General features: G+C 32.7%; 2 protein-coding genes across 5 annotated transcripts; one reads left to right on the top strand and one right to left on the bottom strand.

The window, feature by feature from the left end:
- Positions 1-373: 373 nt before the first annotated feature.
- Positions 374-8,997, bottom strand: LOC128173266 (lysM and putative peptidoglycan-binding domain-containing protein 2-like). Of its 4 annotated transcripts, none has more exons than XM_052838983.1 (4): positions 8,767-8,997; positions 7,150-7,493; positions 5,008-5,108; positions 2,153-2,293 (listed from the first exon to the last, which is right to left on the bottom strand). In XM_052838983.1, the coding sequence occupies exons 1-3, from the start codon at positions 8,995-8,997 to the stop codon at positions 5,024-5,026; spliced, it is 660 nt and encodes a 219-aa protein (XP_052694943.1). In that variant the 3' UTR covers positions 2,153-2,293; positions 5,008-5,023. The 4 variants fall into 4 exon arrangements, with proteins under 4 accessions (XP_052694942.1, XP_052694943.1, XP_052694945.1 ...); XM_052838985.1 differs by having other exon boundaries at positions 5,008-5,105; XM_052838984.1 differs by having other exon boundaries at positions 2,156-2,293; positions 5,004-5,108.
- A 24-nt stretch (positions 8,998-9,021) lies between these two features.
- Positions 9,022-13,671, top strand: LOC128173268 (transcription initiation factor IIA subunit 2-like). Its single transcript, XM_052838986.1, has 4 exons — positions 9,022-9,161; positions 9,889-9,993; positions 12,468-12,594; positions 13,318-13,671. The coding sequence occupies exons 1-4, from the start codon at positions 9,090-9,092 to the stop codon at positions 13,335-13,337; spliced, it is 324 nt and encodes a 107-aa protein (XP_052694946.1). The 5' UTR covers positions 9,022-9,089; the 3' UTR covers positions 13,338-13,671.
- Positions 13,672-16,611: the final 2,940 nt, after the last annotated feature.

Below are 16,611 nucleotides of genomic sequence, written 5' to 3'. Positions count from 1 at the left end.
AAATCAATGAAGAAGTGAGACACGTCCAATAAGAACATTCTCTCTGAAGCTAAACTTAATTTGTACCTCAAATTACTGTAAACGTTTTATATTTAGCGTGTATGATGTTTAGCGGAATATGATTTTTTAACAAGTTAGCGTAGATTTGATTAAGCGCTGATCTAAATGTAACATTTTATCTACTTACATATTTTACATTTGGCGATGTACTTGATTTAGCGGACGCCGTTTTTCTGCCAAAAACTCTAAACAGAATACACAGCCAAATGTAATACGTTTACAGTAACTGCTACCCATATCTCTATGTCTGCAGTTTTTTTGTGGGGAAAAGCTAGATGAATGATTAAAGTAATAAAAATCAACATTATAACTATTCAGAAACCTCTTTATTAATACATGTAAAATGAGCAATGCAAAATTTCACAGAAATTGTTCTCCCATATGATAACAAATCTCACAATTGGAGAAGATCATTGTCAGACAGCCTATGATTGTATTGAATAAAATCATAACCCTAAAATGAGATCTTTGATCCGCTCCAAGTAGTTTGCTACACAAAGATCTATCATGTTTAATTAGACAGTATATGTTTTAAACAAAAGCATAATCCTCTTGGTTTCAATTATTAACTACGTTGACGAAGCAGTTTACAATGAACTATCACATGGTTGACTAGCTATTGTACAATGGTATAATCTTAATCTCTGCATGAGGTCCTCTATGACCTCAATAATATGAGGTTCAGGGGACCTAACTCAAATTCTTCTGCTGGTCACAACTAACAATGCTTCTTCTTCTAAACAGATATATCAAGTCAATATGGTCAAATAGATACCATATGTACATATTTTACATTCATTCAGTCTGAACACCATTTAAGTCATGGATATTTTTAAATAGGTAAATTATCAATACATATTCACAAATTTGCATCATATATTTGTGTTGTGTATCGGTTCATAAAAATTAATGCTGTAAATGAAACTAACAATTTCTATGCAGTAATGACTGCAAATTAGCTAAAGCGCTACAGGTGTATTAAACATAATTGTGAAATTCATAATCGAAAACAATGAAATCCCATCAAACCATCCAAAAACCATCCAATCACTCGAAAGGACTTAAATTAAAATTGGAAACCAATATACAGGGAGGAAATCTATTGAGTAGATCTAAAAAAAAAAAAGCATACTGGTTCATGTATATATATAAACAGAAAAATCAACTAATACGGTATCATATTATGTGTAAAATTATTATGTTTATTTAATACTTTTATTTAAATGATATCTCTTTATTATGATCAATGATGCTGTCATAAATTTAATGGTAAACTTGACATCAAGATAAAAATAATCTGACACTTTTAATTGTATATGTAAAAAAAAATCAAAACAAAGGTACACACATATTTGTTATTAAAAAAAAAAAACCAAAAAAACAACCCAAGGTTTCTACACTGTTGCAACTATTATTTTCATGGTTTTGTATCAATGGTAGATCAAACAATATATACATTATTTAATTAAAAATATACAGAGTTAGGATCTACATATATTGTATGTGTTTGTGTGCGTGTGTGTTGTGGGGGGGGGGGGGGTGGGTGGGAGACTAATGTAAATATCATACAGGGAAATATATACATGTATTAAATGTTATTACCTGTACTTAAAATGTGTACGAAGCACCTAGCTACTGATTGTACCCACATTGATTACTGTAATAATAATTGCGGTAATAATTAATTTCATTGACCATTTTATGTATTTAACTATGCCAAAGATCAAAACAATGTTTTAGAATTTTAAACTCTCAAAAAAAATATTCAGAAACTATAAAAATTCTCTGACTAAAAATATTTAACCAAATTAAGTCTCAAGAGATTATCAAAATATCATTTATTTACTTTACAAATTACTGACATAATCAAACTGAAAATAAATAAAAACATTTCTTTCATATTCATAATTCAATATTATTGTGACATTTTTATGGCTTTTAAAAAATACTTCAATTGCAATACCTGTTTTGGTTTTACAAAATAACAATTATTTATAATAACTAGATAAATGCTGGTCATAACTGGAACAGTTCATCACTTTTCTGCTCGAGTCGACTGGACACGGATGACTGCACTTTCTGAGTTCGAGATTTAATTTGTAACACTGGTGAACCATCTAACTGGTACCCGCTGTTCTGGTACCCGTCATACAAAGCTCGAGAATGAGAAGAAGAGGAAGTGGAACGGGTTTTCGGAGGATGTGGCAATGCATTGTGGGTATCTTCATAGAAGCTAAAAAGAAAAAGCAATTAACATTTAAAATTTGTTAGTTGTTTTTTCTTATTTTATTTATTAATAGATAGTGCTCAAAAGAAAGCCCTTGAGACATGGCATTTTTAAACATTGATTAACTATCATAATGTTCCATCGATATGGAAAATTAAATATATTAATAAGATAAGACCCAAGTTCTTTTAAATACAAGAATGCCTTTTAATAATTAACAGTTCATTGTAATTGAGTTTAACTGCAGAGTGTAGATATTGCATGACCAAAATGTTTTGTGGAAATAAATCTATCTTCGTTCAAGAATTTTTTTTTTTCATTATTAACTATGATATTTTGGTCAATAACAAATGTTCAAGAAATGGTATATACTGTTACAGGGAAATATTTGCCCCTGTTTTATTTTTGCCTCTTTCGCTCTCCTAATGCCATTTGGTGAATTTGAGACTGGGTGAATTCCAATGTTTCAATTTATATCTCTTCCAATGTCACTTCAATTATATCTCTTTTAACACAACTGGATCTGGGCGAAATCAAGACTGGGCGAAGCCATAAAATTTGCAAGTGTGGAAGGGCGAAAATAACACAGGGCAAAAATAACCCTGTATACAGTACTTAACATACCAGGTAAATAATATTGTAAATCAATGGGCTGTAAACATGCTATAAATAAACTATTCATGGCTCCTTGGCCTAAAATCCAGATATAACCCAAGCAAATATTAAGAGTTAATTAAAGAATTAAATATTTTGGAGTTAAAAGAAATATGAAGAAATTAATTAAATTAATTTACAAATACATCAGGTTGCTGTGCATGAACATTATTCATCATCAAAAAAATCCATTCAATGCAATCCATAATTTACTTTCCAAGTATTTAAACATTAACATTTACATTTAAGTTACTTAATTCATTTTGATCTGTATAAAATCCCATAAAGTAGGTACATTGAACTTTAAATGTATTGATATTTGGATCACTGTCCATGAATTCACAAATCCACAAAAACTGATGCTGAGGAATATTAATGAAATTTCTTGAAATTGAGAGAAAGTTTTTTTCAGAAATCATCATAGAGATATCACAAGGAGAGGACATTCTAAGTTTTTGGAACTTGTGTCCAATCCTTTTGGCATTAGTCAATAAAATATGTTCAACTCATAGAGATATCAGCAAATCTCCAATAAATAGATATAATGGTATATATCTTGAATTTTTTTTTCTTTTGCTCTGCCTTCTGGTTATGTTATCAAAAATAACAATGTTTGACTGGGCATGCAATAAACATAAAATGAAATCAAAAGTCTATACTGTTGTACAAAATTAGGAATTAAATGAATGTCAATCAGTGAATCTTCTTCTAATAAACCCCCTCTCTCTCTCTCTCTCTCTCTCTCTCTCTCTCTCTCTCTCTCTCTCTCTGCAGAACCATATATTTATGTAATTTAACAATTTTCATTCATGACCAGTACCGAATAGTTGATCATAATAATTTGAAAAACCCCTTTATAATAACACTTCTAATAAATAAATCCCTTAGCTGAGAATGATGTATAGTGATATCAGGCACGTAGCATCGTTTTATGAAAGTGGGGGGGGGGGGGGGGGGGGGGACTGGCGTTGTATACAACTCCAATTTGACTCCTCATTACCTTATTTTCATATCAATTTTTAACAAACTCCCCCAAAAAGTGGGGGGCCAACTCCATGATAATTCAATTTTTTGTATGTAAACTTTAAAAAGTTTGTTACTGCGTGAAAAAGTGGGGGGGCCAGGCCCCCCCTGGCCCCCCCCCCCCCCCGATGCTACGTGCCTGTGATAGTTTTCTATTAAAATCATGCAAATTTATTTATTTAAGCAGAAGGAAGCAGCTCATTATTGTCCTTAATCTGAATAGTACAAAAAGTCTGCTTATAAAAAAAATAAATGCAAAACTAATGATTTTTCCATTTACCATTTTGTTTACCATACATGTACCAAGATCCTTAAAAACCTGTGCAGAAAATTATTTAAACATCAAAGAAATGTCCAACAGTGTAAATTCAGGTCCAAAGAATTACTTTGGCATGCAAGAGTTGAGGGCTCTGTACAGTACGTGACATAGATGTAATGTACAATTATACTAATACCTGAAAAAAGATCTAGCTGCTACATGTAGCTGTGCTTCTACTGCACCCTTATAGCAAGAACTACAGAAAAACCTGATTTAAAACTTGTCCTTTGTTAATGCTTTAGTAACAATTATTACACAATTAATTTTTTACTGATTAAGTTGAGCATAACAGAAAAAAATCCCAACCCTACCAGAATTAAGAGATTTGAAATTATTAAATACTGTAAAGCAGCTCCTATTCGCGACGACTTTATTTCGCGATTTGCCAGAGATAAACTGGTTCGAGACAATTATTTTTCGCGACAATGCTTAATTAATCCACACTCCTTTTGATATAACACCCATACGGCAAAGACTAGTTCGCGGCGAGAAATATTCGCGACAAAGAGGCTCTAGCAAATCTCGAAAAAAAATTCTCGCACGCGAATAAAAGTTGGTTTACAGTAATATGGAAACAATTTTAATATAAATCTATTAACCTTGTTCCGGTTATTAAAGCATTATCTAGAAAGAATTAAACAGATTTGTTCTACAAGCAAAGGATGAAGGAGAGAAGAGAATAAGCACATGAGACTCTAGTAGGAAGCCATTTTGATGTACCTACAGATTTCCATGGCAACCTAACAATCAGTGTCTGGGGACACTGCGTTTAGGTCATATTTATTGTTGACCTGGAGACGGTGGGGTTCAGAGGTCGGAGAACTGCTGAAAAAGAGGCTCTGGTTTGAACAAACAAGACATTGACATCAATGACAAAAAATTATCCCTGAAATTCAAGGTAAATCAAGATGGCCACCCAAAGGATGCAGAAAAAAGAAGTCTATATGATGATGACTTCTCAATAGATTATTTACATGTAGATGCATGCATCTGCAAACAACATAGTTGTTGCAGACTGCTTCAAATTAAGACACACAACTGCCTGCAAATGGGATATATATATAATCACAATACAAAAGATTTGATTTTGTTTATATTCAACATTTCTCTTATTTATATCCACATTAATATACATGTACCGGGATATAGTTTTTAGTAAAAAAAGATTTTTTTTTTTAATATATTAGAATTTTGTTAAATTCTAAGAATTTTAACCCTATAAGAAGTTTTTGTTTCGCTGAGTGATCATATGACTGTGTGTACAATAAAAAACTTGCCAGAAAATACCAAAACATGTTATATCTTAAGTTTTTAAAACTTGATATCTATCATGGACATTGGTATATATTTTGCAAAATGAATACTATCAGTCTCTTCAATATTTGCACCATAATTTTATATCCCATTTGCATTTATTTATTAATCAGCCCAAATTTTGATATGGTGGAAAAGGGTAAGGGATTTTATTAAGTATGAAAAAATACTGATGACTGTTATTGACAATGTTAGTACATGTAGTTAAGTGCATATTTTGTAAATCAATGCATGTAGTAGTCAAGATCATGCATTTATTATGTAATCTAATATGTACTGAGGATGGTAAATATATCTGATAATCATGGATGATCTGATAAATCATATTTATGTTGATAATAGAAATTATTTCAAGAACATATTAGTGCAAGTCTAAGTTCATGCACTGACAAACTGCAAATCTACATGTATCAGAATTGTCTAAGTCTATTAAAATTCCTCTTTAAGATGGTTCAATGGTCATAGCCATTCTTAGACTGTTTTGTTCTCCTTTAATAGAAGAGCTTTCTATACATTATAAAAATCTATGAAAATACTAAAATTTATAACTTGAGGTAAAATATTTTGACTTTTTTTTTTTTACTAGATAACAATTTAAATACCGTCGCTAGTTATCAAAATGCATGATCTGCACATTTAAACTTTATAAGTGTGCATGTCCCCTTTCTCAGTCCTACACATCAAATGATTTTTATTTTCTGTTATGGCTAGCTCTATTTCCTTATAACCTTGTAAAAATTTGAAATTTATACATTTAATATCTTAATTGTATTGTGAGTAATGACTAGCTTTATGTAAAATGTTTACTTCAGAATAAGTGTTTGCCTTATTGCCTACTTACAAAGCACAAGCTATAAGTAAACTGATCACATTTGTTTAAGATCCCCAATGTGTTTCATTATGATAGTTAAATTGGGGTATCTATTTCAATGTTAATTATACAGGGTTGTCTCTAAAAATTGAAGTAGAAGGAGGAAATGAAAAAGTAGAATGGGGTCTTAGGGAGTTCCTCATAGCTACATTGTGTTTGAAATGCAAAAATTGCCGGGTAATTAAGGCATTATAGGTGGGGGAATTCCCCGCCTCCCGGGTCTTAGAGACAACCCTAATTATATGTTAAAAAATCACTTTTAGAAGAACTCTAATGCTAACTAAACTTTAATATACATACTAAACTCTAATATATATACATTTCATATATACTGATGCTTCTAAAAGAAGCTAAAGAACTGATGAATTATTTAGAACTTAATTAGCTTGAACATTCCAGATTATGTATGTGTAAAGAAAAGACTTTAATACATGTATCACTTAATTTCTGAGTGGAAAATATAGTCTGATCTGGTAGACTTAACTAATCAAACTTTACAACCCAATAATAATTCATAAGCTTTCAATGCCACATCAAAAAAAAAAAATGAAAAATAGATACATAGGAGAATATGTACACTGCAAAAACATTAACATGCATATAATTAGTATATAATATATACACAAACCAAAATATACCATTCCTTTTAGAAATGAATACCCAGAATTCAATTTAATTTACCTGGTATTTTGTTCCATTTTCTTAACATTGGACTTTAAAACTGCAAACGAATTATCAAACTTGCTAAGAAAGTCTTTTCCCGAGGTTTCTTTGGTTTCCTCCGGCTCAGAACTCTGTTTTGTCGGCGTGTGAGTTGAGTTCGCATTGTCACTGCCATTCACTTGACTGTTTGACCTAGATTTCTGACTACTCGAGCGTGAGCGCAGAGTGTTGTCCACTTCAACAATTTCACAATCCTCTGGAAGATCGTTCTCATTTTCACTAGCTATTGGAATTAACAGGTACTCCCTTAGAAATAAACTGTCATTTGTCCACAGTTTGTTTTCACGTTTTATTTGCTCCACCTGTAAAATTTTTTTTAATGTCAAATTGAAAGATTATCATCGTCATTATCATCATCATCATCTACAAACATCTTAACTGTGCTCAAATGGAAATTGGATGATTAATGTATAATTAGTAAAAAAAACAGCATAGAAAGTCTTTTATGCCACCTCTGAAAATTTTTTCCTTCTAACTAATAAAAGAAACAACAGTTTTTGCAACAAAAAACATATTTACCAATAAGTTCTTATAATTGGCTCTTACAAAATGCAATACTTGTAGTACTTAAAATACTTCCTTGTGTTGCAGCTTGTTTTTTGGTTATCAAATATTTACATTTGCAAATATGCTTCCTTATATGAACCAGTCCTATAGAATAGCGAAAACTTTCAATTCTTTGTGAACTTTTTAATGACGTCACAATGAATACCTCGCACACTTATAGCTTGATGGTTGCATTAAAAACACGGTTATTTTAATAATTCTGAATGATTTGACTTTTTCAAATGTAAATATAAGCGATATAAACAGCAATGTTAAAAAGTTCACAGGGATATGAACATTTGGGCTTAACAAATTAATAAATTAACTTATGTTCATTCATCGATAACTTTACTTAAAAGTTTAGAACTTAGAACACTGCTATTGGTGATAATACACTGCCGTTGAGCTGTTTAAGTGTGATTAACCTTAAAAGTTGAAGGACAGCACTCTCCCATCATGTGAGATTGACTTGTCAACTAAATGCCGTGTATTGCACTCTTTTGTCCACAAGTAGTGTACTGAACACTACTTATACATTTACACATAGAAGAAGGAGCACATAGCAATGTGTGTATTGAAAATTTCTAAAACTAATTTTTATTGTTTTATTTGTTTTATTTGTTGTATTAATTATAATTAAAGTATATTCATATGTTTGAGTTACCACCAGCCAGTATAAATTAATATTACAGTACCAGTATACATAGTTTATGTCTGTACATTGCTTTACTCTGAAGAACACATGGTTCTTGGAGCTCCCCCCACCCCGCCACCAAGAACAATTTAGATCAAGACAAAAAAACTTGACCAATTCATTTCACAATTTGACTAAAAATTTAATTAGTACAAGCGGTATATATTAGACCCATTGCAGAGTTAAATGCATGCGATCGCGTCATAAGCAATTTCTTATCAATATAACAACGTAAAAATATTTCGGTTTCTCGGCAGTGAAATCTACCTTAGTTAAAAACAAAAACACGACACCATTTATAAGAGATAACAGATGTCAACACATTAATTACGTACCGTTGATCCATATTTCAGGGCGATCCCCATCAAAGTATCGGACTGACACACTTTATGCTTCACGACAAACGACGATTTTGCCACTAACCGCGTCGTTGTGCCATACTTAGTCTGCTTTTCTACGAATTTTCCTAGCAGCTGACTTTCCGTCTCTCTGCTACCATCCGCCATTTTGGACGGTAGAATATCACGTGATTCAATGCACATCGTAATCATTTCGATGTTTTTCATCACGGCAGAAGGCCACTGTCATAAAAGTTCCGAAACTACACAAGTAACTGCACAAAATCAAAGAAAGCAAGCGCATTTGATATCGAGTTAATATGAGTTACCAATTATATCGAAACACAACCCTTGGGCACACGTTACAAGAGAGTCTAGACGAACTAATACAGGTACGCTGTCACTTTACACCGAAAAATTTAAATCTTAATCCACTCAGAGGTAACAGTTCACATAACATTACAGTTCTTTGTGTCAGCAAGCGGTTCGATTAGCCCCGGTTATAACTGGAGTAAGTCAAGGTCGGGTGTCACTTGTGGATTGAAAGCTCTACCTGTTGTATAGGAAAACAGCAGGGGAGTCTTACTCTCCACATGATTAATTTAGTGAGAAAAATACATGTTCTAATTAATGGCAAGGTATTGAGAATAAATCAGTAAGGTGATATCAATAACTCCTAATTTTCTGAAAAGAATGAAAACAAATCATGAAATTCCTATACATTGATCAAACATTTACAACTAAATATATGAGGTCTATTTACACTAGTTCAGAATACTAAGTGTTACAGCTGAAGTGGATAATTGCATATGTGCATATATTGCATATGTGTTATGTAAAAAGAGTCCCTCTTCTTGTCATAGTTTTATATTTGAATTTTACTTAGTTGATATCCCATTTATAAGTATGGGAGTCTAATATAAAATAAAATAATTGAGATGAAAATTTCATGATTCTGATTATTAATAAGAATTTGATGACTGTATTACTGCTTTCTACTGTCTATTCCATAAAAATAATAAAATAGATTCTGATCTTGTTATGAATTTCATGAATACTTCCACGAAATGGTTCATATTAAACTATAGTAAATTTTTAATAATATTCCAATATTTTCAGGGTGGACAAATCACCCCCCAGCTGGCTCTCAAAGTTTTACTGCAGTTTGACAAAGCTATCAACACAGCCCTGGCAAACAGGGTCAAGAACAGGATACAGCTCAAGGTACGGAAGGATTAGATGATGAAAACATAGAGCCATTATTGCGCCTTTGATCCCAGAGAGAGAGAGAGAGAGAGAGAGAGAGAGAGAGAGAGTTTTGTGTCAGAGAATTAAAATGATGAAAACATATATAGTCTTTATTACTCCTTGTTTAAACAGAGAGAGAGAGAGAGATAGAGGAGAGAGAGAGAGTTTTGTGTCAGAGAATTAAAATGATGAAAACATATATAGTCTTTATTACTCCTTGTTTAAACAGAGAGAGAGAGAGAGATAGAGGAGAGAGAGAGAGTTTTGTGTCAGAGAATTAAAATGATGAAAACATATATAGTCTTTATTACTCCTTGTTTAAACAGAGAGAGAGAGAGAGATAGAGGAGAGAGAGAGAGTTTTGTGTCAGAGAATTAAAATGATGAAAACATATATAGTCTTTATTACTCCTTGTTTAAACAGAGAGAGAGAGTTTTGTGTCAGAGAATTAAAATGATGAAAACATATATAGTCTTTATTACTCCTTGTTTAAACAGAGAGAGAGAGTTTTGTGTCAGAGAATTAAAATGATGAAAACATATATAGTCCTTAATATGTTTTACGGTGTGACCGTTGGGGCGAGCGCAGAAGGAGCCACACATCTGTCATCATTGTAAAATGCAACCCGGCCGTGGACTTAACCAAACCAAAAATCTTTTGCTTTGTCTCGAAAACGTTTACCACCGCAAGGAACCGGAAGATATCAAACTTTTATTCCAATGGTCCCTTCCTAGGCTTATACACTTAAACAAAAAACTACCACTGAGCATTAATAAAATGTTAAACAGACTTATTAAAATATTTTGATAAACACAAAGCCGGTTTTTTTTTTATCTCTTCTTTACCTTTTAAATTTTAATAATGATCATTAAAATCAATAAATTGTGTGTCTGTGTTATTTCTCATTTTGTTCCTTGTTGTTACCGGTGTTTTCCTCTGTAACATCAATTTTGTTTTTAATCTTTTTAATTTTTGTACGCTATATAAGCGTTGTAGACATATGTACCCTCCCCCTCTTTTTAGTGTGTGATATCCAATATTATTGAAAGGTTTGACCATACATGTAGATATTTTAACAGTTTAATTTTTTCTTTTATTTATTCATTACAAAATGACGTGGCTACACGTAGATCTAATAACGATTAGACTTTTCTTTTTTAATGATTTTTTGTCACATACCTAACGTTATTCAATGATTGGATCAATATGACAATAAATTTAGCATGGAACTTGCATGTGTATTTACTGAGCCAAAAAAAATCATCAAGCAAAACTAATCAGCCAAAGAGTCACCGTTAATAGCGAGCGCAGTATCAGTATTAACGGTGACTCCCTACTGAGTACTTCTTACACGTTACATTCAGTACAGATGCTTGATCCACCTCTAAATGTATCGCGGGAATATAAAACGCGAGATCACTGTGACGTCATACTTAACTTTTTGCGCTCGACAGTTTTCGTAAATTGTCGGACAAATTCGGGGTAGGAAATGACGTCATAGGTACAGTTTTTTTTACGTAAGCATATGTGTTGTTTACTTTAATGTTTTTAAAAGGATTTTTTATTATTAAATGAAAATGATGTATGCGATTTACAGGTAAGAATTTTCCTTAGAAACGCTTCCTGTTCCGCCATGTTGCTATGCTCCGCAAAGGATCACTGGGATAGTAGAACTTTTTCACGCGGGTCCACAAAATTTTCTTTGAACAATGTGCAGATTTCAACTCGAATTCCCTCCGTTCCTACACGTTGTCTATGGAGCTCGCTACGCGAGCGGCGCTTCGCGCCGCCTCGCTGCGCTCGCTATTACTCCTTGTTTAAACTGAGAGAGAGCGAGAGAGAGAGAATATTCAGGGAGTCTGAAAGAATTAGGGAAATTGTCAAAGAGTGAGAAAGAGATATCAGGAGAAAAATAGAGGAGGTCTGAGGTGCAGAGTTCATACTGATATTAGAGCTCTTTTGTTATCCAACCAATAGTGTGCTTCTAATTTTATTCATACATATGTAAAACTGTGATTTTTATCAGATTTAACAATACTGTATTCTTTTTATTTGAAATTTAAAAAATTTTGTATACTGTGGAATCATTAGGTTTCACGATGGCTCAATTTTTGTTGAATTCGTGGGTACCTCTCTTCATCAAATTAAAACCCTCTACGAATTTATAATTAACAAGGGTTTTAAAGTCTTATTTCCTTTTGTAGATATAAGAGATGAGATAAAATTATGTCCTCACAAACCTTTAAAATTTAAGCAATCCACGAAAATTTGCTCCCACAAAATTTAATGATTCCACGGTAATTATACTGTATACATGGTATGTGTCACAGTGGCCTTTATTTCAAAACTTGTTACTACATGTTTACACATATTTACATTTATTCTTCTGGAAAAACATGTTGCATGTGTAAATGTACCATCATCACATACTTTTGTCTTTTCTTTTTCAGGGCAAACTGAATACCTACCGATTTTGCGACAATGTCTGGACATTTGTGTTGAACAACGTGGATTTCCGCGACGTTCAAGAACTGGCAAAGTGTGACAAGGTGAAGATTGTGGCATGTGATGGCAAAAGTAAGTATACAAAATCAAAATGGTGTCAATATGAAAGGTCAATAGACAGTGTCAAAACTCAATGGACCAATCAATACTTTGCAATATTTCTCTTCGCTATGCTATCAAACATTTGGCTAGCTGCAGGTCTGTAACTCCCGATTGAAAAAATTTGGATGGATGACCTGGGAGCTACAGTGCCTCCCAAAGTAAAAAACTGCAATTTACGACGCACAAAAAATTGCGCAAGTTTTGCAGTTATTTACTATGGGAGGCACTGTAGCTCCCAGGTCGTCCATTCAAATTTTTTTCAGACCTGAAGTTACAGACCTGCAGCTACATGTAACATTTGGCTAACCATTGATGAAGTCTCTTTACTTTACAAAAAAATGAAATGTGACAAACCTGTTAACTACAAAGGCTACTGTGATAAAGCTATGGGTTTTTTCTTCCACGAAGATGGTGCTTCAACCAGTATTTGCTGTTATCTATCCAAATATTTTGGTCTCATGAAATTACATGTAATCCAATGCCAATTTCAGTTTTAGCAAGTTTTTTCATATAGGTTTTCTTTTTCTTTTCAAAATAATGTATTATACCAATGCATATATTTAAACTTAAAGGCGATTTATTTTTAATTGTGAAGTTTGATATTTGTACCGGTACATGGCTTCCATTTACTTTCAAATATACAATGTATAAAAGATAAAGTTCTTTTTTTGAACAAGTTTTTGAATTTTTCAGGTGCCTCAGGACATGAGTGAATCCCCTCTGCTGAGTGTATGAATGTACTATCATATTGTTATTTCACTTTACTGTAATTTATATCTCATGAACTTGTGTTCAAATGTTGTGTGGTCAAAATGAGGCCAAGGTCATATGTAAATAAGGTCAGTGAAGAGTGAAAGAGGATGTTTGTTTGTTCTGTGTATAGTGTTTTATTGATGTGACACAAAGTGTCGACATTTTCCTTTTTTTTTCACATAATGTTGTGAGTATTTTGTACAATTTGTTTCTTTTTATTAAAGAAGGAATTATGAATATATTAAAAAATGAATACCTTATGAAAATAATGAAATAAATAAGTGAAAGCAAATACTGCACCTCTTAATTTTTTTTTCATAGATTTGGTTTTACTCTGAATTTAAATTTCACTGAATACTAGTAAGTATGTATGGGAGGAAAATGAGCCCTATATCAAAACTAAAGCTGTATTGTGTTCAGTTGTTTCAATGTTAATGATATGAACACTTAATAACCTTGGAAATCAATTAGATATTTTTAAGATTAAGAGTGGAATTAAGGATGCATGTTCTCCAATCTCAACCCAAACTAAGAAATAACAGAGGATAAGATTTTTCAGAGTATGGAGGGAGATCCCGGGAGGGGGGGGATTTAAGGATTAGTTGTATGTAATGCAATGATTACATAACAAAAAAGTTTTAAAATATTAAAGCCTCGGAACAAAGACATTAATGCAGTGGAAAGTTTCCTTACCTCAATCTTAAAAAAAATTGTGAATTATCAAAGCCAATGACGCAGTCTTACAAATACAGATTTGTTTAAATCCACGATTTCTGTTCCTCACTGTCAGACCGTACAAATTCGGGTTAATCTAAATTAAACTTCGATAATTTAATTTATTTGTGTTTTAATTGAATTAAACGGTTATATCTTTAGTTACACATGCACATGGATAACCTTTTGCCACGAGGAGAGTGTTAAAAACGTTTTACAATGCATAAGCCTGCGTCGGAACCGGGTGGGGGGATGGGGTGGGTTGACTTTTTTTGCGAAGTTATACAAAACCATTATCAAAACCCCCTTTTTTGAATTTTTTAATAAATATATATTTCTTATCAAGATTTCTGATAAGTCTAGCCCCCCCCCCCCCCCTTTTGCTTCCGACGCTACTGCAATGTATATTCCAAACATGATCAAGTTCTCAATCATGTGCTGGTTTGTCCAATGGTGTACGTCTCTTTTCCTCTTTCGGCCTTGCAAACTGTGCATGCATTGCTTACTATCTTGATGAGACAGTTCCGCGGTATAATTCTAAACGAATAACTCAGAAAACTGACTTATCATAATTTAAACACTTGAAGCTACAGTATATAAATCAAAAATTAATTTCAAGAAAAGCATGCCAAGGTATATGCCCACCAGGTTGCCAAATTGTCTAAAGACTCGATCACCGTGAAAGCCGCCAAAAGAAGACCAGATTCACCAATCTAGATAATACCAAGGCAGTATATTAAAACAACAGACACCAGGTATTACAATATCAACCTTATTTTCTACACACACAACGTAGGCTTCAATAGGATGCAACGATTGCCACTGGCCTGCAGGCCCATTTGAACAATCGAACGTTAACCCAAGGACCCATAAATTCACTCCGAGCGGTCACACGATACATGTGCTCATTAAACATGCCATAGAGGATAGAAAAAAAACTTAACTTATAATCGTTTAAATGAAGACATCGACAATACTCAGTGTAGAACTATGAGAAAAAAAACCCCTTTATTTTCGCGGAAATGGGAAAGTTGATAGCTGATGTTTATTTAAAAAACATACAATAACCCCCCCCCCCCCCAAAAAAAAAAAAACAAAAACAAAAAAACATGCAAACAAACAAAAACGTGCTCAATACACAGGGATATGTCAGTCAAAATCGATCACGCCCACAGAATATACAAAGTTTCAAAATATATTTCTAAAATTAATTTGATATCTCATATCCACTAAGACAACTAATTTTGAAGTCATTGTAACAAGATCTTGAACTTTTGGGTAGTTTGTATCAAACAGCAATGTGACGTAGGCCTGTCTACATCGATTTCATTGCGGGCAACCCAGCCATGGCTCTGTGAAATCAACAACAAAAGAAAGTGAGCGCACAAGATTGTAAGTTTGCAGGAATCCTCGACACGAATCAATTGGGATTTAAATGTCTATAACCTCGAAAGGCTATGTACAGTTTCAACAAAAATATATTATGTTGAGAGTCGAAGTACATGGCTATTCCGGTTATTAAAAAACTCACAAAGCTTTCAAAAAATGGCAATGAGAGGTAAACCGATAACTAGTTGGAAATGTTAATGAAAACATTATTTAATGAAGTTATATTGTGTTATCCTAAAAAAATAGTAATAAGAAAAGAATTTTTTTATAGTGTTCATACAGCAGATCTAGAAATCAATAAAAACAAATTAAAATATACCGGTATATCATAATTCAACATCATGTTATAATAACATACATTTAAAACAAAAAAGTTTAATTTTTTTTAAAAAGACCATCAGTTGGATTTGAACCCAAAACACTGAATGTATGTATTCACTAAATCCAGGACGAAACCACTGAGCCACGGAGACTTGTCAATATATGCTCTATAAAGTACTGTTTGAAACACCACTGTCATATCAATGGACTTTGTTTTTTATCCATCAAAAAATAATTTGAAAAGTACATAATTAGTCATCTCTGGGTCATCTCTCCATCTTTTTTTAAAATGCGACATTTTTAATGTTGAAATATGTTACCTTTACACGTTTCAAATTTGTGGAGAGAAGACCCAGAGACAACAAAATCATTTAAAAACAGTTGTAAATAAGTAGGATTTTGCATGAATTGCATCGTGTTGCTATATTTAGACCCATATTATAATAAAACCTTTTGCATTTCAAATATTTTCCCACTCATTCCACATCCAACAGAAATCAAATAACGGTTATAATTCGAAAAATATTCAAAATTAATTGATGAAATTTTCACTCTCCTTGTGCGCCTAGATTCCTGCCGAATCTACATCTTAAGCGCCCACATTCTTTGTCTGACTCTTCAGCTAAACCTTGCAATCCGTGTACAATTCGCTTGAAACAATTTCTAACTTGTTTTTGATGCGTGAAATTGACGTGGAGTTGCATCCGTTTTAGTTAAAATGGCTCTCTATTTCTACCCGTTTTACCTCGCAAACAGCGACTTTAAGGAGTTTTGAGGACAAGGCTTATTTTCTCACGGTCATTTAACGTT

The sequence above is a fragment of the Crassostrea angulata genome, chromosome 2 (genome assembly GCF_025612915.1).
Source record: "Crassostrea angulata isolate pt1a10 chromosome 2, ASM2561291v2, whole genome shotgun sequence".
Classification (NCBI taxonomy): domain Eukaryota; kingdom Metazoa; phylum Mollusca; class Bivalvia; order Ostreida; family Ostreidae; genus Magallana; species Magallana angulata.
This window is presented reverse-complemented; position numbering and strand designations above follow the sequence as displayed.